The sequence below is a fragment of the Cavia porcellus genome, unplaced genomic scaffold (assembly GCF_034190915.1).
Source record: "Cavia porcellus strain 051 isolate PalLab524CR breed Dunkin Hartley unplaced genomic scaffold, mCavPor4.1 scaffold_2, whole genome shotgun sequence".
Taxonomy (NCBI): domain Eukaryota; kingdom Metazoa; phylum Chordata; class Mammalia; order Rodentia; family Caviidae; genus Cavia; species Cavia porcellus.
The window spans coordinates 96,049,298-96,074,614 of NW_026947485.1; the positions used below are offsets into that span (position 1 = coordinate 96,049,298).

At 37.3% G+C, this 25,317-nt stretch overlaps 2 protein-coding genes across 6 annotated transcripts in view; one reads left to right on the forward strand and one right to left on the reverse strand.

Annotated features, from left to right (window-relative positions):
* Positions 1-694: 694 nt before the first annotated feature.
* Ikzf5 (IKAROS family zinc finger 5) lies at positions 695-17,231 on the reverse strand. 5 transcript variants are annotated; one of them, XM_013143606.3, is made up of 5 exons: positions 17,092-17,231; positions 15,466-15,617; positions 8,190-8,360; positions 5,959-6,141; positions 695-4,609 (listed from the first exon to the last, which is right to left on the reverse strand). In XM_013143606.3, the coding sequence occupies exons 3-5, from the start codon at positions 8,320-8,322 to the stop codon at positions 3,669-3,671; spliced, it is 1,257 nt and encodes a 418-aa protein (XP_012999060.1). In that variant the 5' UTR covers positions 8,323-8,360; positions 15,466-15,617; positions 17,092-17,231; the 3' UTR covers positions 695-3,668. The 5 variants fall into 5 exon arrangements, with proteins under 5 accessions (XP_012999060.1, XP_005008131.1, XP_003479343.1 ...); XM_005008074.4 differs by having other exon boundaries at positions 8,190-8,328; positions 17,059-17,208; XM_003479295.5 differs by having other exon boundaries at positions 17,059-17,208.
* Positions 17,232-17,285: 54 nt separating this feature from the next.
* Acadsb (acyl-CoA dehydrogenase short/branched chain) overlaps positions 17,286-25,317 on the forward strand; it is a 38,360-nt gene continuing 30,328 nt past the window's right edge. Inside the window, exon 1 of the mRNA XM_003479622.5 lies at positions 17,286-17,447. Within this exon, the coding sequence (XP_003479670.2) occupies positions 17,403-17,447 (45 nt within the window). The 5' untranslated portion in view covers positions 17,286-17,402. The remainder of the gene's footprint in view (positions 17,448-25,317) is intronic.

The window sequence follows — 25,317 nt, forward strand, 5'->3', positions numbered from 1 at the left end:
CCTAGCAAACTTGAGGCCCTGAGTTCAATTCCTGGTACCAAAAATGATAAAAAGGAAAAGCCAGAAGGGGCACATGTTGTAGTTCCAGCACTTGTGACCAAAGGTAGGAAGATTAGGAATTCTAAATCACCCTTAGCTATGTAGTGAGACCCTGTCTTAAAATAAAACTTAGTTTATTCTAAAAGATGCATTTGTTATGAAAATTACTGGAGTCTGTCATTTGTCACATGTGACATGAATAATTAAGCATCTGAGGCAGCCTTCCTCACGGTTGTGACAAAACCTTCAGAATATGCTAGAACCCACAGGATACAGGAGTCAGGTTAAATGGATCTTTAAAAAACAGATGGAGAGCCAGGCGTGGGGGTTCACGCCTGTAATCCCAACACTCGGGAGGCTGAGGTGGGAGGATTGTGCGAGTTGGACCAGCCTGGGCTACAAAGTGAGCTCAAGGCCAGCCTGAACTGCATAGTGAGACTCCATCTCAAAAAGACCAAAACAAACAAACAAACAAAACAGGATGGAGAGCAGTTACATAGCTGTTAGTAATTTGTAGACCTTTTCATGTAAGGCATTCCGTAAATCTGAACCAGTGTAACCATAAAATCATTTTCTTTTATTAACAATTTATACACCAGAAAATTACTACAAAACTAATTTGATAGTAGTTTTCAGAAAAGAAAAATTGGCGTCATTAGAAAGTGTTATTTTTTTATTCATATATTACAAAACCAAAGCTTCATTCACAATATGAACTATATACTAAATTGTTACTTAGCATTAACCTGTTTTTTGGATCCCTAAACAATATAATGCATTACAACCATAATGCAAGATTTATGCTTTGCATACAAAATATGTTCTTACATCGAAGTACTTATTAACAGAAAGTTCAAGAAAGCACATACCCTCTAAGACTAAAGTAGAAGTCTTAAGCAGGGAATTTAAAATTTTTCAACACATTCTTTGATACATTTTTTTTAGAACTTAAAATGAGGTTTATCTCTTATGTTTTAAATAATACTCCCTTTGTCAAATGATTCTACAGATAAATGGCAAATATTTCTTTCCAAAATGAAATCGCACTGGAAATCATCACTGGAAATTTTTTCAAAGTAAAAGTCTAGCCTTTACGTCAGTTTCTAGAAGTTGCAGCTACATACTATATTAGAAAAATCTGAAATAAAATTATTCCCTGTTAATCTCTTCACAGTTTCTTAAAAAAATATTAGCAGAGATAAATTACCTACCAGTTTTAAAAATCTAAGCATGTTCACTGAACAAAAATAAATTCAGTTTCAGAACATTGCCTATTAGTGGCAAAGTACTCTAAATAGTGCATGTTAAACTTTGTCAAACTCATTTATATAAAATACTTGATTAAAAATAAGATGAGAGGAATATATTCAGTGTGTAAGGAAGACCCTAACATCTTTCCAAATACAGAATTTAACTCAGAAGATTTAAATAAAACCCTCGATCTTTTATAAAGTATAATCCCAAGTTTCTAAGGTAGATTTGTTTCAAAATTTTTAGTGCATCTAGAATTATAGCTTTTAAGCATTAAGACCTTTGGAACCAACTGTGCTCTTAAAGTCATAGGAAAATTAGGATTTTACATTCTAGTTTATAACTATGAAAAACAATCTTTCTCATGTTTAAATTAAAATATACCTTCAAAACATCGATCTTTATTAGAAAAATTTATTCATCACTATTTGGCCCAGAATGTACAGTTAATAAGCTGGTTTGAAGGAGAGTTCATTCTCTTCTATGAAAATTTTCATTTTCTGTTTTGGAATATTGCTTTTATTTGAAGACTAAAATAGAAGAAAAAATAATTACAAAGCTTCCAAATGACAACCTGTTTCTTTCTGGAAACAGACAAGGATTAGAACGAAGTTCTAGAACCATATGAATTTGCAAATTGCACTAAAAATTGATCTGACCAGTGAGTGATTTAAGTTACAAAAGAAAAACATAGAATTTTTAGTGTCACGAGATTTGACAAGAAAGGAAGTTCCTGTTTGAATAAAGTGTCCTTAAGGTGAGCCTAGATCGGCTATTTAACCACAAGCACTCATGTTTAATGGCTTTCTAGCATTGGGAGAGCAAAGGGCTCATTAATTTGGCACTTGGTGTTTTTGTGGGCAGTTAACAATATTTCTCTTTTATTTACTACAGGAGGACAGGCCCTTTTTGGTTAAAATATTTTGGTGACAAAATATTTTCTTTAATAAGCCAATATGAGTATTTTCAAAATATGAAACCAAAAAAAAAAAAAGAAGAAAAGTTTTGCAAAGTACACAGAAACCGAGTTAGTAACAATATTTTATTGTTTAACCAAACTCTTCAGAGTAAGCTAGTTATTACATAGTATAAAAACAATAGCCTCCTATTCAAAATGAATCACTCTAGATTTAGCAAGTCTTTTAACAAATGACATGTTTAGATGCATTTTATATCCATTTTCATACTTTTTTGTTCTTCCCTACTAAAGTGATGATTCAGTTACAGTTTCCATATAGTAAGTGTTGTAACTGTTCATGGAAACTGGTAAAACTGCAAGTAAGAATTGTAATTTGAATTCACAGAAAATATTTTAAATGACCAACTTGAAGAGGAGGCCAGGGTGTATTCTGGGTACATATTACTATATTACTATCACATTTCCCCACATTTTATACCCATATTTTCTTAGAAATAAGGGGCAATAAATGCTTAGAAGGCAAGAAAAGGAAAATGGAGTTTTTTTTTAATCTGAAAGACTGCATCTTCATAATAAAGAAGATAACCCTTGTAGTACCTCTTTGGTCATCAAAAGAATAGAAAGAATAACTTTCTCACTAAGTCACTAATCTCACTGGACACTAATAACATCAAAATGAATTTAGTTAAAAAGTTTAAAATGAAAAAAGGCATCTAGCACTCTACTATATTTAACTATGATTTTAAAAAATAAATGACGTACAAAAAATTCAGTGGAAAACTAAAGGAGTGTTTAGACATTGAATAAACAGGTATTTTAAATACTAAACTCAATTTCAATTTAGGATCTTGAGTTTCTTTTCAGAATTTTCACCTATTTTTACAACTTTAATTTTAAAAGAATTGTTTTACATTTCCCTTTATAAAAAATTCAATATTAATTAACTTGAAATACCTTTACTATCATCAGTTGAAATGAAACTACTGATTTAACTTAAGGTACACAAACTGTATTTCAATTAGGAACAACCTAAAGGCAATTTCTCTACACACATTGAAATAAGTCATAACAGATTTGAAAGAGAAAATAATTTGTCCTGCCATTTTAAAATATGGCAGAATCAGAATCTAGCAGTAATATATCAAAATATCAAGAGTATGAATAAAGTCTTTATGGGGCACATATATGGGAAACTTAAATGAATATTTATTACGATGGATGGAATTCTTATTCTTACATATCTAAATAAAAGGAAAAAACAACAAATGTGACTATTCTAATATATAAGAGACCATGGCCAGATTTTTATGGAAGAAAAAGGAAAGAAATTTTCTGTCAAATTTAAATTTTATAAATATAGTGTATATAAACTTTAAATTAGTAGAGGGATGATTGAAAAAAAAAACCAAACTACAAACTCCCAAAAAGCCAAAGCCAGTAACCCATAATCTGATTGTTTTCAGTGTTGATTATGTTGCCCTCTTGCAAAATGGCAGGCAAAATCATACTTGTTTTTACATTTGCATCCACATATATTACACTGAAAAGGATTTTCATAGCCGTGACATCCCATATGAATCGTGTAAAGGATATTGTCTGCGAAGTACATGTCACAGTGCTGGCAGTGGTGCAGAAGCTGAGGGTCCTGGATTGGCAGGGTTGGGGCTGGAGTGCTGGGTTGGCTGTTTCCTATGCTGGGAGTACTAGTGTGGGCACTTGGTTCACTGCTTGGACCTGCTACTGGGCTGTAGTTCCTCTGACTGTGTGATGGCCGAGGCTCGGGGCTTGTCGGGGAGCTCTGAGGAATACTTGCTGACACAGTAGAGACTACTGCTTGGGCAGAGGGCTGCTGAATCATGAAAGGCTTTTCATCAGGGCAGGGGACTACATCAGGGGATGCAGGGTTTTGGTTTTCAGGTGGCAAACTGGACAGCTGTCCTGCTAGCGTTGAGAGCTGATTTAAAGGGTTGTCAACCATGAGTTCTTGCGGGTCCCTTGGTAGGCCACCAGCCGGTGTAGTTTTCGCTATACTTTCATAGGAGTCAGTCTGGATATTTGGGATCTCGTGGGTAAAATCATTAAGGTAGTCTGGTTTCTGAACCACCATGGAAGGTGGGCTTAAGTTGATCAGTGCTCTTCTGCTGTAGCCCAGATTGCTCGTTTTCTTCTGTAAAACCCCCCACATTTTCTTGCTGCTCAAGGAAGACCGAGTACCTTTAATTGGCACCATTTTATGCTTGCGCCTTCGATGGTGGGACAAGTTACTTCGATCACTGCAGCGGAAGGAACATAATTCACATTTGTATGGTTTTTCTCCAGTATGGGAACGCATATGGGCTTCCAGATGACGCTCATAAGCAGATGCAAATGGACATAAGTGACATCTATGAGGTTTTTCACCTATTTAAAATAGCAAAATAGGGGAGAAACTGTAAAAGTCACTCATTTATGTAATTCTGTGTTTGTCCATTCACTGCATTTGGAAATTGATAAATAAAATGCTTTTCAGAAATGCACATTTGCATAAAAGATTTAAATCTGTAAAATAAAGTTTAACTCATCAGAAACTATTTGAGATACATGTTTAGATTCTATTAGTCAATGTATGAAAATTGTTATGGCTTCAGCTGGCATTTAAGGAAAGAATAACAGTATTTCTAAAAAATAATGATTCTATCAACCATATGCTTCAAGTTACATGTTTATACATTCATTTATACATAAACTTATTTATTCATATTCACACATATGTGAACTTTCTTCAAGGGAAAACCAAGCAAAAAAATTTGAAAAAAAGGGTGCTTATATGAAATAGCACAAAACCAAAATGAACATCCTAGTCCCTGCATGACTTATACAAATTATCCCCTCAAAATTTCACTTTGCCTCCACACCGTACTCTTCAGTTGCCAGAAGGTGCAATTTTGCTTTATTTTTAAATTGTTGAAGGTACAATTTTAGTTACAGTGCTGTTAGTTGAAGATTTCCAAAACATATAAGTATTTGGAATATGATTAAAGTCATTCATCCGCACATTTTTTTTTGCTAGATGGCCTGCTAGGCTCTGAGGGTACAAAGACAGTCTCATTGTGATTCTTATTCTCCGGTGGTTTTCAGACCACTATGGTAACATGACGAATGAGCACAGGATGCTATGGAGCAAATGGGGAGGACACCTTGCCTAATCCGGGGCAGGGGCAGGGTATAGTTAGGAAGGTTTCTCAGAGGATTGGCTAAGGTGACACATGGGCTTGCTTAGTAGCAGCCTGCAACTATGTAAAACTTCCCTCTTCTTTCTAAAACTGAAATGTACTACGTGAAGATAACCATAAACCCCATACTGCTCTTAGTGTGAACCTCTCTAACCTGACACGCAATTAAGATCCAAAGAAACTATGTGGATCAAGCAGAAAAATGGCTAGGGAAGAAGGAGCTCTGCAGGTAGCCTTATTTCCCACTGTTTGTATGCCAGAAAGCTACAGCTTCCTAAGGAATAAGGCAACTTCACCACTGATGGCAATCTTACAAACCTTCACTTGTGCACAGTTAGAACTGTTTGTAACACTGACCGAATAAACTGTATTCCTTGACCCTTCTGCCCTTAAAGAAACATCTCTAGCAGTGGTTGGTATGCCTGTAATCCCAGCCTTCGGGAGGCTGAGGCCAATTTGGGTGACAAAATGAACTCTTATCTCAAAAACTAAAAAACAAGCACAGAGCAATGGCTTTTCCAGGTATTTCTCCATTACCTGTGTGGATTCTGATGTGCTCGATAAGCCGTGCTGTTCCTTTGCTGGCGTAGTTGCAGTACCGACACTTGAGCTTCCCATCAAAAGTCCTTTCAAACCCGTCTACTAACATTCCTGAGTTTTCATCCAGGGAAACTTCAACAGATGGATGATCAAGTCCATTTTGATCACCATCTGTTCCAGCTATAAACAAAGTATAGCAAAAAAATTATGTGTCTCAGAATCAAGTCTGTTTAGCATTTTAGTCTTAGTAGGCTGAAAATCTTTCATAAATTCGCTTCCTACAGTTAAATTCATAAAATAACACAGACTTTCTGAACTGAGATATTTTGTTTCTCTTTTTAAAAATTAAGTTTATTGATACATACATTAGTGATCACTTTCATTGTAGGGAATTTGTACCTGCACATGACATAACTTAATTCCTTTATTTTCCCTTCATGAATCCTGAATCCTTTCCCCCTCTTATTTAGAAAAGCTTTGTTTCCATTTTTTCTCTTTTCTCATCATTTTTTTCTTTTCCCTCTCCCCCCTCTCTAGTTCCGCTTCCCATTTGAACATTTTCTTCCCTATTTCACAATATCTATTATACATTTTGGTTCTTATTTACACTTTGGGTTTTTCACACCATAGATAAACTGAGGTTAATTCTGTACAAAAAAAGCAAGATTATATGCTGAACACCTTCTATAGGGGGATCTCATTAGTTACACATAAATTCAATCAGTCCTCAATGTGATTTTTTTCTTTTTTCTTTATGCTTTTGAGAGGAAAATAGGTAAGACAAGGGGCTAAAAAGCATGATCCATTTAAGAGTGACAGCATGGTTATATACAGTTCAAGGCGCAAGTCATCCCTACAACTATAATTAGCAGTCGTAACAGTCTCTAAAAGTCTTACTCTGTTTATTTTAGTCTAAAACAATTATTCCCACTTAGCTTATGTATGTTTTGGATTGTGAGTTACATTGAGGATTCTAAAGTTCTAATTAAGCCCATAAAGGAAAACACTATCTGATTTCTCTGAATGTTAGGACTGTAAGAATTTCAGAGAGAAAAAATGTTTGGGTGTTTCCTTTTAATCTAATCAGATTACTTTGTTTAAAGAAACTGAAGGGGCAGATTTTCAATCAGGAAACCAGTAACCATCAGGGACTACAACCTCTGCTTCCAGTATCTTTAGCATTATGACTTTACCATTGCATGACGTAGCAGATACTGGTATGAGGAATTCAATCCCCACTGTACCCTCACTGAGAGAAATGATTTGCTGACTGGGGCAAGTCCAGTGTCAAATGGCCACCACACTGGCGGAACAAGACCCAGTGTGTCCCTTTCTCCCACTGCTTTCCCAGCCAGTGACTTTCATATTTTGATTTGTGCATAAATCAGTTAGGGAATTCTCTGGATTGGGGTAAAGCTTGGTGTTTCCCATTTCTAACAGGTTGTCAGATGATGCCTGAGCTCTGCTGTCACCTAAAACAGTGCAGATAGAGATCCACAAACTTCTATAAGGATGGGATGGTACATATTTCAGGCTTTGTCTTCATAATAACTACTCAACTGTGCTGTTGTGCCATAAAAATAACTTACAGGAACTATGTAAACAAGTGAGCATGTGAATGTTCCAATGAAATTTTATTCATGGATGCTGATGTCTGAATTTCACACGATTTTCATATGTTATATAACATTATTCTTGAGGGTTTTTTTTTTTTTTTACCATTTTGAGACGTAAAAACATTTTTAGATTGTAAGGTATATGAAAACAGCAATTCAGATGAAATATAGGGGATGCAGTTTGTTAACTGGAGCTAGATTTAGAAATAGATTCCAGTCTGTATGGTACGCAAACCAGAGAACTTTTAACTCTAACAAACTCAGATCCTCTCTGCTTTCTCTAATCTAGTTTCTCTTCTTCGGACAGAAACAAAATGACCTATATTTTCTGATCTCATTTGGGTTCCTCAAGGATATGGTTAGCTAACAGAACTGGAGGACTGGCAAGGGATTTAGAAGCCTACCCTTCTAACAAGAATACATCTATAGACTACATTGCTTTCTCCTTGTATCAAAACTACAACATGTTTAAAAGAAAAAAAATGCCTTGTACCGTATCTTTCTAGAAAAAGATGGAACGACCCACATTGATCCTCACAGCAGAGATAACTATATACAAACATTAGCAAATTTTAAAAAGTGAACTATTTAAGAGTATTAAGATGAGTCTACCTCCCTGAAGAGCCTCTGCTTCTTTGTCCCCACTAACTGATCCAGAAATCATGTTCACATGATGGGTCTGCTGAGTCAGGTATTCCTGAAAATCTTTCACGAAGTCCAGAGGTTCTGGTTTCTTTTCACCCATTTTTGCCTTTTTTAAAAAAAGTTTCAAATTTGTTATACCTAGGGAAAAAAATTTGAAATAACTTTTCATACCCAATACACAATAAAGCAACAGTGATAAAAACTGTTTTGTGCAAGATAATGTGCAAAGTAACAGAAAACATAGTGCCTGTACTTAAGTACCATACAATATTCTTAATGAGCTAAAGACATACAATAAGATGAAAAATATGCTTAATAATCAAACTGTGACTCACAGTCATAAAGGATGAAAAGAAGGTACAAAGAACAGAGAAACTATTTACAATGTCAAATGCTGGGAACTATCCAAATAAACTCACAACAGTAGATGAATTAGTTGTAGCACGTTCACACAATGGGCTGTATTACAGTGATGGCAAACCTTTAGAACTTTTAATACCAACAGCCTGCTGTGGCACACATGCAGTAGGTTCATTACCACTGGTCTCAAATGCCAAGGCTGGCTTTGAACTTGTGATCATTCTGCCTCAGTCTCCCAAGTAATTGTAATTACTTACAGGTATGTGCCATCACACTCTGGCTCTAAGAAATCTTTATAGTATTCTGTCTTTTACTACATATGTGCATTTCAAGTACTTTCTTCCACTCTGATTTCAATATAATGGTAACTTTTAACAAACATAAATTTTAATGTAGTCTAATTTATTAATTTTCCCCCTTTACATTTAGGGTTGTGTCACACTGAGGAAATCCTTGCCTATATTTTACTTGAAAATGTCCTATGGTTCCTAAAAGTTGCATTTTTTTTTTTTATCTTTCACATTTTGGTCCATAATTTAGTTCTGTGTATGGTGTGAGGGAATTGTCAAACCATATTTTTTTCTAAGAAGATATCCAATTGTCCTGGCAATGTGCAATTAACAAACCAGCTTTCTCCACTATAGATTCTCTACTGTATTCCACTGGCCTATCATGTTTTTGTTTTCATAGAATATGTAGACTATCCTCTGTCCTGTTTAGCCTGCATTTTAAGTGACAGAATTGTGGGGTTAAGACAAGAGGGGATTTCATGAGAGCATACTTCCCAATTTACAAAAACTTGACCAATCTTTTAAGAATTAAAATTCTTCACTTCAACTTAATTAGAAATCTTCTGAAAATAGACCAACCCTTGACTATGCCAATACCCTACATCATTATGCTTTTATAAGAACACCCAGGGACTGGGGATTTAGCTCAGCAGCATAAGTGCCTGCCTTGCAAGCAGGCAGTCGTGAGTTCGATCCCTGGTACCAATAAAAAAGGAAAAAGACCAAAAAAAGAAAAAAAAAAAAAAAAAAAAAAAAAGGACACCTATGATATCTGAGGAAACAATGAAAGATGATTCTTATTTTCCTTTATGTTTACTAGCTCCAAACTAACATTTTATTTTCACATTTCTTATCCTTTTTTCTTATATCTAATCTATTCTTTATTCACATTTAGCCAACTAAGAATCTGCAGGTGACCAAATTCTCATTTAATGCAACATTTGGGAATAATTCCTTTCTCTCTCCTCAGAAGCTTCCTAAATTTTTTTAAAAAAATTATTATTACTATCTTGTTTCACTGTTTTCTAGAAAGTCAAGGTTACTGAAAGTCTATCCTGTGGATGAACGGAATATTTTGGTATCTGGTCAAACTCACTATAGATTTAGTATCTGAATAGCAAGGAACTCAGCCTTAGTTTCCTATTTTAAAGACTGAGACAATAGTAATAGTAGTAACTACTATGTAAAGTAGTACCACCATTATGGAAATCAATATGGTGATCCTGCAAAAAATAACAAATAGAAATTCCATTTGACTCAGCTACTCATCTTCTAAGAATTTTCCCAAAAGAGTTAAAGACATCATATTATATTGATACTTGCATACCCATGTTTATACCAGCACAATTTATAAAACAGCTTATATTCCCATCAACCGATGAATGGATAAAGAAAATGTGGTATTTATACACAATGGAGTACTACTCTGCCATAAAGAACTTGAGGTATTTGTAAGCAAACAGATGTACCCTGAGACCATCATACTAAATGAAATAAATCAGACACGAGCTTAAATGCCAAACAATTTCACTTATATGAGAAATACAAAATACAAATAAAGAGCAAAATGAAAGATAGTAAGACACAGGAAGATCTTGTTCATATGGGAAGGGGAACAAGAGAAACAGGAGGAATGAAGAACATGGGAAAAAAATTGAAGGGAAAAAAAATGGAAATAGAGCTCTCACAAATGGGAAGGGGACCAAAAGTTGGAAGGAGCAGGAAGGGGTAGGAGATTAAAAAAAATATATATGTACATGTATCAGTTCCCCAGGATAAATGTAATTATGGCAAACATACTAACAAAAAATACTAACAACTTCAATGTTAAAATTTTAAGTTTTATACTTTACACAGTTTCACAATGGTATGGTATATGGTAAACTGTAAGACAATCCTAGCTTTATAATTGTTGCAACAAAAAATTACACCTTGGATTAAAAATTTCTCACCACCTTAAGTTTTTTTTAACCTTTTTCTATCAGTTCATCAGCTTGAATATACTAAACATCCATCTGCTCTTCAATAAAATAAGAACCTTCCCAGTCTCACTAATTCATATATCCCAATTTATAATTTCCTACCTCCATCTGCAATTTCTCAAATTCATCTTTTATTTTACTTTCAGATCACCTCTTTAAGTCACTTATTTTAGAGGGCAGGGATAGCTCAGTGGCGCAGCACCTGCCTGGCAAGTGTGAGGTCCTGATTCTTGTTACCAAGAAAATAAAATCACTTAGTTTAGTCTGGCTCAGCTTTCTCATGTTTATGGATTACTGCTGGCTTTTGAACATCTACCATGTTTACTTGAGCTGATTCTGCAATTATATTACTTTTGTTCTGCAACTATAGTTGATTCTGCTAATTATCTGTCTTTAATTTTTGATCTTTGGTTAGAAAACATGACCTACACAGCCCCAATGAAAAAGATGATCAAGCATAAAATCTGGGAAAACATTTTTAAAATTTTAAGAACAGTAAGGCCCTGTCAGTTGTTTGTGTTTTAATTATAAAGTTGTAATTAAGAATAAAATTCCAGTTCAGTATGATAGCACAGACCTGTAAATCTCAGCTCTGGAAGGCTGAGGCAAGAGGACTGCAAGTTTCAGTCCCTGGCAATGTAACAAAGCTTTTATCTCAAAATACAAACAAACATGGTTGGGAATAAAGCTCAGTGTGAAGGCCCCGAGTTCAATCCCCAGTACCACACACACACACACACACCCCAAAAACCCTAGTATTCACATCATAATTTATCATCACAGTTCCTATGAACATTGATGCATGTTCTCTGAAAATGAATGTACTTTGTTAGGCTTCGATAAGCAAAAGAAACCATGAAATTCTTGATTAGAAAGTATAACACCATTACAGTACAACATGTGACAAAGCAGTAAAAACACCTAAAACTGCCAGTAAGCAAGCAGAAGAAAATGGTATTTTTATACATGCATCTCAACTTTAGGAACATAAATGAGCCAAATTACCCAGAATGGCTGACATATTTTGACAATCTTGGCTATTATCACATTGTCACATTATAAATTTCATGGTATTCTCTGCCATAAATTGTATGCTGCTTTTCAATTATGCATGATTGACTTAAAATTTTTTAAAGAATGCAAATGAAATAAGATAATATTGTAAACATGAAAGCTCTTCATCAATTAAATTTTAAATATACAAATACGGTTAATAACCTTATATATCCTATATTACCTATGCCATACTCATGATAAAAGACCTGATAAGTGCCTGCAGGGATCTGTGCAGGGCAATGGATCCACACATATGAAAGGTACGTAAATCTTAGTGAAGAGTTTGGCTCAAACTCTGCTGTCTCCAGTGCAAGTCAATATGTTTAAGTATAATATATGGAAAAACAGTGTTTCTGAAACACAGAAGTTCTGTTAGAAAATGCAAACTTTTCTATCCAAATTCTCTTCCTATCCTTAATAACAGTCTCAGAACTGAAACTTTAAGAATTTCACAAATTAATATTGGGAGATGCTGCTAATGTACTAATAACTTACAGACCTTTGCAAACATGGTATAAATGCTGTATCTAAGGATTTAAGCAAGTACAGAAAGGAAAAATTTGAAAAAAATTACATCCAGACTGAATATAGACTCTTGTCACTATTCCCTAAACAACACAGTAAAACAACTATTTACACTGTTTAAGTACAAATAATCTAGAAATGATTTAAAGAATATAGGGAATCAGGCATGGTGGCACATGCTTTTAGTCTCAAGTACTACAGAGGCTGAGGATTGCTTGAGCTAAGGAATTTGAGACAGCCTGGGCAACATAGCAAGACTCTGTTTCAAAAAACAGACAAAAGGGCTGGGATTTAGCTCAGTGGCATAAGCACCTACCTGGCAAGCTCAAGATTATGAGTTCGATCCCTCGTACAAAAAAAAAAACAAAACCCAGACAATCTAGAAGGATATGTGTAGGTTATACACAAATGCTATTCCAGTTTACAAATCGGGCCTGAGCACCCTCAGATCTTGATATACAAAAGGGGTCCTGGAACTAATCCTCCATAGCTACTGAGGGACAACAATATATACTTCATGAAATTAGCAAACTATACTTTTTTTCAATGATATGATTTTAACTAAAAACTAGAGCTTCTTAGCCAAAAAATTACACAAAATTTCAATGTATAGTATTGTGGGGGATGAGGTGTCACTTTGTAGGCCCAACCCCCTCTAACCTGCAATTTACAATAGCCCCCCTGGTATGCGAGACCGAGGTAGGACAGGAATGCCTGTTCTCAGTAAGATCTCTCACCCTCTGGAAACCATACTGTGAGCTGGCTTTGTTTTGCAGAAGTCTTGAGGAAGTGGCTGGCCACCCTTTGTGACACTAACAGCAGACAAATTAACAACATTCTTGAGCTAATGAATTTCTTCCTGGGCTAGAGAAGTTATGAGAACTGGTTGTGATTATTTGCTTCACTTAGATAGTTTAGAATAAACATTGTAGTCTGTCACGTTGTAGCTTGCCACAAAGAATGCCTTTTCACTACTTAATTATCTGGGCTCTGTGAACTGATCCGGTTTACTATATATGAATCTTAAAATAAAGATTGTGCGTGCAGTGCAGTGTAACGCGGTGCAGGCAGTAAAGGTGCCGTGTCTCTCCTGTCTTCCTTTCCGAGCACTGTACCCCCCGTGTCCCGATCAGGCGTGTTTGCGTATTTACCTTTCCCGGAGTTCAGAGTGCTCTAGACACTCACGACATAGTATCATATCAGAAGAAGAAATATATTTAAATATTCTCCAATGGTAATTTAGGTAGTAGTATATTCCAAAGAAGAACTATTTTTCCTACTGATACTGCTATACAGATTGTAGACCCTAAAATTTACGTGTTGAAATCTTAACTCTGCCAAACAAGGCTGAGGCAAGAGTGCGGTGAGTTTGAGGCCACTGTGGACTCCATAGTGAGTTCAAAGCTAGTCTGAACTATGCAGAAAGACCTACATAGAAAGAGAAAGAAAAAGAAAAAAAATCCCTAACTCTTTTTATAATGACATTTGGACGTGGGCTACCAGGAGAGTTGTGTGAGCAGAACCTTCCCAATGGGACTGTACCGTTATGAGAAGATAACACAGCTTCCTCTGCGCTACCTACCATATAGGATATAATCAGGAAGTAGGCCCTCATCAGACATTGGACCTGCCCAGTGAGGTTAAATTTTTTAGCCCCTCCCCCAACTGTAAAAAGTAAATGTCTGTTTAAATCCTCCACTCTATGGCAAAATTTGTTACAATAGCCTGAGCTCTAATTATATGAACTGAAGAAAAGAATTAGTACCAAACCTTACCATTATCACTTATGATACAGAAAAATTCCCAATCCCTTCCTGTGATTACTCTTCCTAATTAAGCTAAATTAGGCTAGGGATATATAACTCTGAGATGGATCACCTGCCTAGCATGTGTATAGCTCTACATTTGATCTTCAGCACTTTAAAATTAAAGAAAATTATGCTGAGTCGACTACGAAATTTCAAGTATATGTATACCCAATCTATATAGAAATTGACTACAGTATATCTAAATTATTTTTATTCAAGGCTCAAAATAAATGCTTTTACAAGAAAAAAATTTTTTTCTGAGACAGAGTCCTCACTATGTAGCATAGGATGGCCTCGAACTCACTGTGATCCTCCTGACTCAGCCTGCCAAGTGCTGGGAATATAGGTGTGAACCACCATGCCTGGCTGCTTTTACAAAGCTGGGGCTCATAACAAACACTTTTACAAAATATTTTGCCCAAGCCAACAGAGAAGAGATATTTAAGAATTAAGTTTAGATATCCCAAAAGAACAGTAAAACCTCTTTACCGTCAAGTAAGTAAATTAAACTATTCTCCAACTTTCTTTAGTCACTTATATGAAGTCCTCTGATCATTCTTTAGTCTCATAAATAAATCAATACATGACAACATAGAATATATAAATACATATAGGTCTATATGTGCTCATATGCACACACACAGAACTTCTTACCAGAAGCTAGCTATTTAAAACAAAACATACAAAAACGAGAATTAGAAGGCAATCACAACTATTGTCATGAAACATAAGAAAGAACTAGAGAAGAGCCTTTTAACCTACCTCTCCAAAACTATGGAAGAATTTTAAGAGCAATGTTATTAGGGAACAGTAGGGCACATTTCTTTCATCTAGTATTTGAGACATATCTAAGGATTACTAATCATAAGAGAGAAAATTTACCAAGCAACTTATACAGTAATTTAATATGGTGGTTAGGCAGGCCGTGCACATAAAGTGATTATAGTTCGATACATTTCTTACTTTGATCGCTTAATAACTATACACACTGAAAGATTACTCTCCAAAAGAACACATACCAATAAGGAATACTGATAAATGACGCTTGGTTTAGAGTAACATGGACCTTCAAAAATAATTGGAACATATTTCCTAATTTTATAACTGTCAAAACTTTTTGAAGGCAAAAAGGGACATTGTGAGGAGGCTGAGAAATTAGAAAAGCATAACATAACATAAATAAAGCCACATTGGAAGAAACCTCAAAGTTATACAATCTAACCTTTTTTTCACCCCAAATCAGTTCCACTTTTTTCTTGCCACTCCAACATTGATGAAATGTAGAGTAAGAGAAATTTACTCTGGAGACACAGCAAGAGACTCCAAAAGGCCATGGAGGGAATTTCAACTAAAATTCAAAAGCCATATAGAAGTCTGCAAAGAAAAGCACAACACAAATCAAAACCTTATTAGCATTTATAGGTGTAATAAACTAATAAACCCAACTTGTGCTGTTCCTACCATTTCCATTAGCTGAAAAGAAACCAAGCCAACAAAGAACAAAGCAACAGCCTCATTTCAGCAAAACTCAACAGGATCACCAAAGAATAACATGCATTGTTTTTTCACTGGCGATTTCTCAAGATTTTTTTTTTTTTTTGGCACTTTAAGGTGTCTTTCTAAATTCAAGATATTGGTTTCATTTGACATAGTACGTTTTTCTAAAAGAGCCAGACTTACTACTGCTGAACAGCCTCAGTTGCACAAATCAAGGAATCTTCCCTGCATTTAGGAAACAGTTGTAAGGAAAGGGTTTGTTTGTTGCTGTTGTTTTTTTAAATCACACACCCAACAAGTGCATATTTGATCCCCACCTTTATTATTCTCTATCGCAGTACGGAACAGTTATAGTTTTTTGGAGACTGGGCTGTTGTTAGGGAAAAGAATACCAACCACCTTACTTCGACTCTACCAAGAACACTGTATTAAACCCTGTTTTGAAGACACAATGTAAAACAATTTAAATACTGTTATTCTACATGCTTAAGACACTTGTTTTAAATTGTTTTTATGTCTTCTAAACTTAATTTCCCGAAATCTCACAATCTAAAAGACTTTTGTATCTCCTTCCCCTTGTCACTTCTCTTTTTGGTTTTGATCTGCACATTAAGGGGGTCAACAAATGGACCACGTGGTTATTGGCAGCTATAATCAGTTAACTTCAGAGTAGCAGTTACCAAGCACTTACTGGGGGCTTGGTTATACTTTGAGACCTAAAGTTCGAATTAATTCGAATACTTCTTTACTGAACTGTCCTCCCGAAACCGCACGTATTTCCAAAGTTAGAGCGCACATGATGCAAAAGCAGATCTTGGCAAATCATGAAATAAAAAGTACGAGGCTTTAAAAGTCCTCTCAAACTAGAGGAACAGCGTTAGAAGAGCATCTTCACTTGGATTCGAAGTGACATCCTCACTAGGATTCCAAACACCTGGGAGACCCGCGCCCGAGCTGAGCTCCAACCCCTGGGACCCTAGGAAGACGCAAACCGCAGAGCACCCTGCAGCCACCTGTCAGAGCCCCAAGCAGGCTCGCACCCGACAGCCTCCGAGCTCCTGCCGGTCGGCGCCGACCCACTAGCGGTGCTCAGCCGGGCTCCCGCGGCCACACCACACCAACGCCCTCGGGACTCGGGTCCGGAAGGTCTCATATTATGACCCTGCCCACAGACGGGCCGCTCACAATCTTCAGCTAGGTCCGAGGCTCGGGCGGGGTCAGCCGGCCCCAGCAAAGCCAGTTCTCACCGTTCCCCGCACCTTCTATCCACCCAGCTTTACCGCGGAACCGCCGTCCGAGTCGGCAGTCTGCAATTTACCTCCTGACAACCGCACCGAATAACCCCCACCACCTTGTTCAACGCCCTTGCCGTCACCGCCGCTGCCGCCGTCTTCGTCACCGTTGCAGCCGCCACCGCCATGTTTGTTGTGTCTCTGGCTCTCTTCCCGCCCCCTGCCTTGCTCAAGTCTCGCGAGAGCTAGACGTAGAGTGCTACAGGCGGTAGAGGTACAAGTTTATCTTGGGGTTGTGTGGGCACGAGGGGGCGGAGTCTCGAGGGGTGTGTGAGGGGCGGGTGCGAGAGGGCGGGACTGGCTAAACCAGCCGCTAACTACTGTGTAGCGCTCGCAGGCCCAGAGCTTAGAGCCCTGGCTGGTAGCAAGAATGGAAAGACTGCTAGCTGTTCGTTTCCTGCGCGGCAGCGGTCTGGTGAGTGAGTTCTTGGCTAAGCGCCAACCCCAATTTTGTCAGTCGCGAACCCTTTCCGTAACGGGCCTGGCGCAAGCCCTAGGCCCAGCTGGAAGTCCCGATGTCCCTTCGCCCGAGGGCCGACCGCGACCCCTGCCTTTTTCTAGGCTGCGGCCGATCTGAGTCCTGCCTTTGTATAGGGAAGGTTGGGGAGCCACAGCTCGTGGGAATAGATAAGGCTCTGATCTAGCATAACAAGCATCCTTTGAGCTGTGTCGCCTGATATCCTTTGCAGGTTTTTGGATCTTGAGAACCCGCGAGTCTCGTAACCCTGCAGCATTTTGCACAGATGTAACCTCTCCAGTAGTGCTTTAACTCTCCTTTCCCCTATGATTACTTGGACACCCACCTCAAAAAAACAAAACAAAACAAACAAAAAAACCTCCAAAAGATTGTTCAAATACAAGCTCTGTTTCCTTGTGGGCAATGGCTCCCTGTCTTCCTTTCTCAGCTCGGCTGAAAAGATAGGAAGGGACTTAGGGGGTTGGTCCGATTTGCCAGACAGAGAGTTCCTCTGGCTCTGTCAAGACTGGGGTTCACTGGACCGGGTTGAGGGACCCCTAAAGAGGAGACAGAGACCTCAACTCCCCCCACACCTCTGCAGGTTCTTAATGTATCTTCGAAGAAAAGCATTTTGGGCCCTGTCAGTGAAAGGCACAGGCAGATTTCGCAGAATCACAGCACACAGAAAAGTGCAGGCTCTCCAGCAGTGAGTTAGCCAAGTGGTCTGAGTTTGGAAGAATTTATATGCTCATGGGGTATCCTTAAGAGGAATGGTCTGGAATGTTTATCTTTTGAAATAGTTATCATTTACCTTTTGTCTGCCTTCTTAAGGTCAGTATGCCTCTTAGAGGGTTAATGCAAAACTATCAACAAGGTTAAATATAAATTGTTTATATGTGTTTGAAGTTTAAAGATAAACTACTAATAAATAGTACTGTTTCTTTGAGAATGGAATTCTTTGAAGTAACTTTTGGAATTTATAGACTTACAGTATCAGAAGGAAAGTGCTGGCCAAATTTCTGAACTTACACTATCCTTGAGACTTATAGAAATTTGAGTGAGGAACCTGGAAGAAAAGCAGTCCTAGGGAATAAAGGGCATGGTGTAAACTTTGGTAACTCTGATTCTGTCTTGAAGCTGCAGTTTCCTTAAAGCTATAGTTTTCTCAAAACTACTACAGTGGGTTTTTGTTGTTTTGTTGTGTTTATTTTTTATTGGACTTTTTTGTCCAATAAAAGTTACTTTCCTAGCCCCTTTTTTCTTTTGAGACAGGGTCTAGCTAAGTTGCTGAAGCTGGACTGGAATTTGAGATTCTCCTGCCTTAGTCTCCTGAACCACTGGGATTATACAGACATGCACCACAACCCTCAGTTAAAACCAATTTTTAGAAACAACAGTTTTCCAGTCCTCTTTTTACTTGTCTATTTCTTCTGTCCTACCTGTAGGCCTGAGCATCTTTGGGGGAAGGTATACTCCAGCACAGGGAAGCCCATTCTGGCCTCCTAGTATATGTATTTAATTGTGCTCCCTGGACTCACACAAACTGTTGGGTCTTCAACTCTTGTATAAAGGTTATTACTGCCATATTAAATGTCTCTATCTAAGGAACTTTCCCTTTGTTGCAGGCTTTACAGGATCCTCACACATTTGGTACATTTGCCTTCCTTTGTGGGAATACTTAATAGGGAATTTTATCTCAGTGAACTTCCCTTTGCAGTTGCTTTAATGTGTGAAAAGTTCCTACTTTAACCTCCTCCTCAGACAAAGCTTTTTATTTCTTTGTCTGACATTAGAAGTAATTAATATTATTTGTTTTACGGGCTTGTGGTAAGAATGCTAAGTCTGTCAGTATGTTGTCATAAAGGAATAGAAATATGTTCTCATGATTATTGTTTAAGACTTTTTTTTTTGTTTTTTGTTTGTTTTTATTTTGGTTTTTTGGTACCAGGGATCAAACTCACAGCCCGTACTTGCCAGGCAGGCACTTGTTTGGCTGAGTTAAATCTTTGGCTAATACTTTTATAATTGTTGATTAATGATGTAGCAGTTTTTCTGGACTTCACACTCTTGTTTTAGAGCCAATATTTATTGTTTACACTGTTGGTTGGGTGTACTTAGTGTGCTTCCTGTTTCTGAGATTTCGTTGATTTTCAGAAACATCCTAAAATCTACTAGCTTAATCTTGCAGATTTGAAGCTTGCTGCAAAAGTATTAAGTGCTTTGCCAAAAACTGAAAGTCATACAACTGGAAATTCAGGCTCCAATCTGATTACAACTGTAATGGTCACAAACTATTGTGTACCTATTTTAAAGATATCAGAGAGCTACTTTTGTTTGGATTTGTTTATTGTGGGCTTCAGTTCTTTATAGTTTTAGAGCTCATTTGCATAAATTACCATATATAATTGATTAAATATTGACTATAACAATATAATTAAGAATGTGAGGTCCAGTATAGTGGTATAGGCCTGTAATACCAGTACTTGAGACTGAGATAAGAGGATCACGAGAGAGTTGAAGGCCAGCTTGGCCCACACAGTCAGATCTTGTCTCAAAAACAAAAAAGAATATGAATTCTGCAGCCAGGTCGCTTAGGATTGAATCTAAGTGCTGTTATTTCCTAGTGTTATAACCTTGGGTTTTATCTCTTTGGATCTCAGTTGTCTGATCTGCAAAATGTTAAGAATAGTAGTATCTATCCCATGGGATTATTGTGAAAAATAAATGAGTTCATATGTTCACATAAGGCACTTAGAATAGCACTCAGCACATAGCATTCAGAAAATGTTAGCTTTGCATTAGGTATTGTGTACTTTAGTAAAAATAACAATAACTAAAAACCCTATCTTCCAGGTTACCTTTCATTGAAGAGTTTGGAAGTATCACATATCATTTAGAACAGACTCTAAGTGGTCTGCAAGTGGCCCCGAGTTCGGAGGAGAGACCAATCATAAGACTATTGGCAGGCAGACAGGCTTTTGGAGGTTGTGCTGCTTCCAACTGCCTCCTTCTCTCAGCTCAGTTTCCTCCTAGCCTAGGATTCATTGACTGGGTGACTCTGGTCTGGAACTGGTCTCTTGACTTGTATTTAAGTATTGCTTCTGCTATATAACTGTCTTTCTTGAAAAGGAGGGAGAATCAAAGACATTCCTAATACATGGTAAGGTATTGGACCCAAATATTTACACAATTAAAAAATTTAAATTCTGTAATAATTATTTTAAGTTTTCTTTGGAAATAGAGAAAAGCGAACATCTGGTTTTATTTTTATACACCGGATTGAGAATTTATTTTATACATTTTATACACTGGATTGAGAATTTATTGATTTTGCAAATGTCTTACAGAAAGCAAACACTTTTATGTTGATTCCTGGGCACTGTGCCCTGTTTCGTTTCCTTAAACCTCTTTCAAGCAGTCACTGTTACTCTTCTAGAAGGTGAACACATCCTCAGAAATCCTGTAGGAAAAAATGAGCCAGAGGTTTGTGGAATACAGTTATATTTTTAGTAGTTTTGGGGAATACGAAAAACAGAAACCACTGTTTATGGAGAAAGCACACAGAGACTCTGAAGTAGAAGATTGGGTTGGATTTGGAGATTTGAAAACAGCAAAATGATCAGGAATAAGATTCTAGAAAAACTATTTTTTTCTTCACAATTCTGTGGCCAGAGGATTTATTCTTACTGGATGTATGTACTGTATGGTTGATACATTGTGTCAACTTCAGCAGTTCAAAAGTTTAACTAAGAAACTCAAGGAAGAACCAGGATTCTTACATTGTAAATACCCTGATCCTGTGCAAGAGAAGGCAAGGAGATTTGATGGATGCTACACAGGCCCTGGAGGGTTTCGGGGTGGTAGCAATATAAAGGAGGAAAAGAGGCTTGCTCTTTGCCTCTTTTATTCTGGCTGCTTGCTGTTGCCTTGAGGTGTTGCCCCAGGGCCATGCCACCCGCTGTGGAACCAACTGATTATGGACTGAAACCTCCACAAACAGTGACCTAAATAAACCTTTCTTTCTGCTTTTAGGTGTTGAGTATTTTGTCTTAGCAGTGAGAGATAAGTAACCAAGACACTGTAGATCTTAGCAAGCTCAACAGATAACCTTTTTTCTTAGTGAGTAAAGAACTTTCACCTTTTTGCTTATGGTTTCTCTTTGGCCACTATCCAAATTGCCAGTGTCATTGTTTCTTTTGCACTGTTTGGCAGTTATTATGTAAACTAAGAGTCATCCAAACTGAAGCACTGCCATAGAGTGACAGTCAACCTAATAACCTGATATCTACTTAATAGTGGATATCTACCTATGAATAGTAATCGACTGGCAGTTATGGCCATACAAAGGGATGACTCACAGTCCTGGTTGGACAGAGCAAGATAGTATGAGCTTTCATAATGACACTGTATTAGTTACTTTTTTCTTGTTGAGACAAATTACCTGACACCCAAAGTGAAGCAAGGGAAGGTTTGTTTGTTACAGTTTTGGGGGGTTCAGTCAATATTTAGCTGGCTCCAAGCAGCAATGTGGCATGGTGGAGCAGCCATTCATGGTCACCATAAACCGCAAGCCAGAAAAGACATGCCTTCTTTCCGTCCTTACACTATATGCTGGCTCCACCTCTGGGCAGGTGCAGTACTCACACTGCCATTCCCAGCACTAGACAACAAACCAATCACAAATGCTAGACCCAGCCCCATTGATCACATGAGGCTTGGGAGCGCCATCTGAACATAACCATAACAGACACCAAGAATGGCACACAGGGGGACTGGGGATTTAGCTCAGGGGCATAAGCACCTGCCTTGCAAGCAGGCAGTCGTGAGTTCAATCCCCAGTACCAATAAAAAGGAAAAAGATAAAAAAAAAAATGGCATACAATTTAAAACTTTTAACTTGTTTACTTCTGGAATTTTTTGTTTAAATGTTTAGTGATTGTTGTAGTCAGGATTTGCAAGGAGAATAAGACAATACAGGACACACAATTTATAATATTGTGTATAATGGTCATCCAGGGAATCAAAAGAAATGCAGGAAATCTGTCCACACACCAAAGATCTAGAGAATCCAGCGTAGGACCTGGATCCCGTGGCAGTATCCTGCATGAGTTTAGCTGAAGACCTAGAGCCCATGAGAGTGCCTCCTGCGTGTTCATCTAAACTCATGCAAATTTGTTTCTCGAATCTGCACTGTGAAGGCCCCAAGTCAGTGGTGGAAGCTAGAAGGTTTGTGCCAGTGGAATGAAAGATCTGTACCTGAGGCTGAGAGTTCTGCACTGGAGCCAGGAAGGAATGCTCAAAATAAGAACCAAGGCTCAGCCAGAAGTACCAGATCCATCCTCAGTGACAATGAGGTCCTGAGCTCCTCTGAAGATGAGAATAGCTGAGTCATCTGAGAAAGCCAGTATGACAAGTTTCTCCTGGAAACTGAACAGCACACATGTTTCACTCTGGAGCCAGGAAGTGATGCTCAAAGTAAGGACCAGAGCTCTCCCAAAGTGAACCACAGCCATTCTCAGTGACAGGTTCCCAAGCTTCTCCAGTGATAACAGCTAAGTTCATATCAGAGAAGGCAGGATGACAAAACACCAGCTTGTTTGACCATCAGTTATCAATCCACCACAATGCACTGCTGATCAACTTGATAACTATACACATTTTTTAAACCCTAGTTTCTAGTGGGAGATTTGTGAAGAGCTAACATGTCTTGGCCTGTTTATATTTATATTAATATATATATATATATATATATATATATATATATATATATATATATATCCTATTGTACTCGTTCCTGCACCAAAAGCAAAATATTCAAAGGGTGACCAAAATTCAAGGTTAAAAGTACAATACTTTAATAATTAAACTGATTACAAACATATATCTAAAGCCAACATTAAAATCATATTAAAAGAACTATTAAAATCACCTTTCTTCCTGTTAATAACATGGCATGGTGAGACTAAAAAGAATCTCCTGCAATTCAGATACACTCTTCCCTTCAGGTGAAACACTTCAGTTAATTTTTTAATTTTTACTGTGTTTCATCCTTGCAAGCCACAGTTCGACAGGAGCTTCAAATCATTCTACTGACTCTTCACTCTTAATTTCCAACAGATCTGGCCAGAAGCTCTCAGCAGCAACCATACTACCATCTGAATAGTAAACTGCACTAAAATTTTTCTGCCACCCAGACAATATCTCTAAACACAAGCAAAATGCAGACCAACTTGCAGCCAAAACACTATACAGTACCCAGGATCCAACAGTTGATGTAGCCCTTCTTAATACAAGCCTCCTGAGCTTCATCTTAATCCACAGCATTTCTATCAGTACTCTGATTTTCCATGCTCCAACCAGAGTCACTAATATAGTTTACAGCATATATAGGCTGTCTCTTTGGCCAGTCTCTCAAACCTTTTCCAAATTAATTTCCAAGGCTCTGGCCAGGCAACAACACAGTAAGGATCCCACTCTCTCAGTACCAGTTTTGGTGATTATAAGATGCAGATACAACTACAAAGACACTCAACTACCTTATCTTTGACAAGGGGCCAAACATGTTCACTGGAATAAAGACAGCTTCTTTAATACAGTGCTTGAAAAAGTGGCTTTCTACCTGCTGAAGACTAAAACTGAACCCATGTTTATCACTATGCACTAAAGTCAAAATGGATGGATCAAAAAATCTATAAAACAGAAACAATCTACTGGAAGAGAGAGTAAGTAGAAGTCTTGAAGGCATAGGTGTAGACAAAGAGTTCATGAATGAAATCCAAACTGCACGAGAAATACTTCAAAAAACCAAGAAATGGGATCTTATTAAGCTTTTGCACCTCAAAAGAAATCACCAACAAAGTGAAAAGACCATGAACAGATTTGAAAAAAATTTTAGGCAGTTGTCCCTCAGACAGAACACTTGCATTTAGAACATACAAAGAATTGAATAAACTCAACCCCCACCAAATTCAAAGACCCAATCCAAAAATGAGCATATGAGGTGAATAAAACTTCTCAGAGGAAGAAATATAAATGGAAAATATATGAAAAAAATGTTCGATATCATTGGTCATTTGAGAGATGCAAATTAAAACAACACTGAGATTCCACAGCTGTCTTTAAGAAATCAACCAATAACAAATGCTGGAGGGGTTGTAGGGAAACAGTGCTTCTCCACTGTTGATGGGAGTGCAGACTGATGCAACCACTGTGGAAATCAGTGTAGAGATTCCTCAAAAAGCTAGGATTAGAGGTCCTGTTTGACCCAACTGTTTTTCTTTTGGACATCTTTGAATTAAAAACATCATACAACAGCAATATATGTGCACCCATGCTTATAGCAGCATAATATGTAATAGCTAAATCTTGGACACAACCCAAATGCCCATCAACCAAGGAATGGATAAAAAAGATGTGGTATTTTTAATATAATAACCATTGTTCGTTTTCTGTTAGTTGGTTCTGAATACCCTGTAATACTTTCATTCTCTTGAATGGTTTTATACTGTTTTGTTATGTTTGATACTATAGTGTATGAAGGTATATTCAAATATTTCAAGGAAAGAGACACTATGGTAGCTACTGTTATGTCGGGTTGTCTTGTGATGAAACACTATGTTGCTTAAATTGTTCTGTTCTGACCTGTTTTGTTATGTCCTCTTTTATCTTAATCTTTTTAAAAGTAAAAAAAAAAAAAAAAAAAAGATGTGGTATTTTATACAGTGGAGTACTATTCAACCATAAAGAAGGACAAAATGCAGAAGGCAGTGAGCTGAATGCTGTATGGCACCTCCTTTACAATAGCCTGGGCCTCATCACCTTTAAATGG

What these genes read in the sequence shown, in the direction of transcription:
- Ikzf5 (XM_013143606.3), bottom strand. Translation starts at nt 8,322, where the DNA reads ATGGGTGAAAAGAAACCAGAACCTCTGGACTTCGTGAAAGATTTTCAG. An exon ending in AGCAGAGGCTCTTCAGGGAG is followed by an intron (nt 6,142 to 8,189) that starts GTAGACTCATCT and finishes CTTTGTTTATAG; the next exon opens with CTGGAACAGATGGTGATCAA. An exon ending in GCACATCAGAATCCACACAG is followed by an intron (nt 4,610 to 5,958) that starts GTAATGGAGAAA and finishes TATTTTAAATAG; the next exon opens with GTGAAAAACCTCATAGATGT.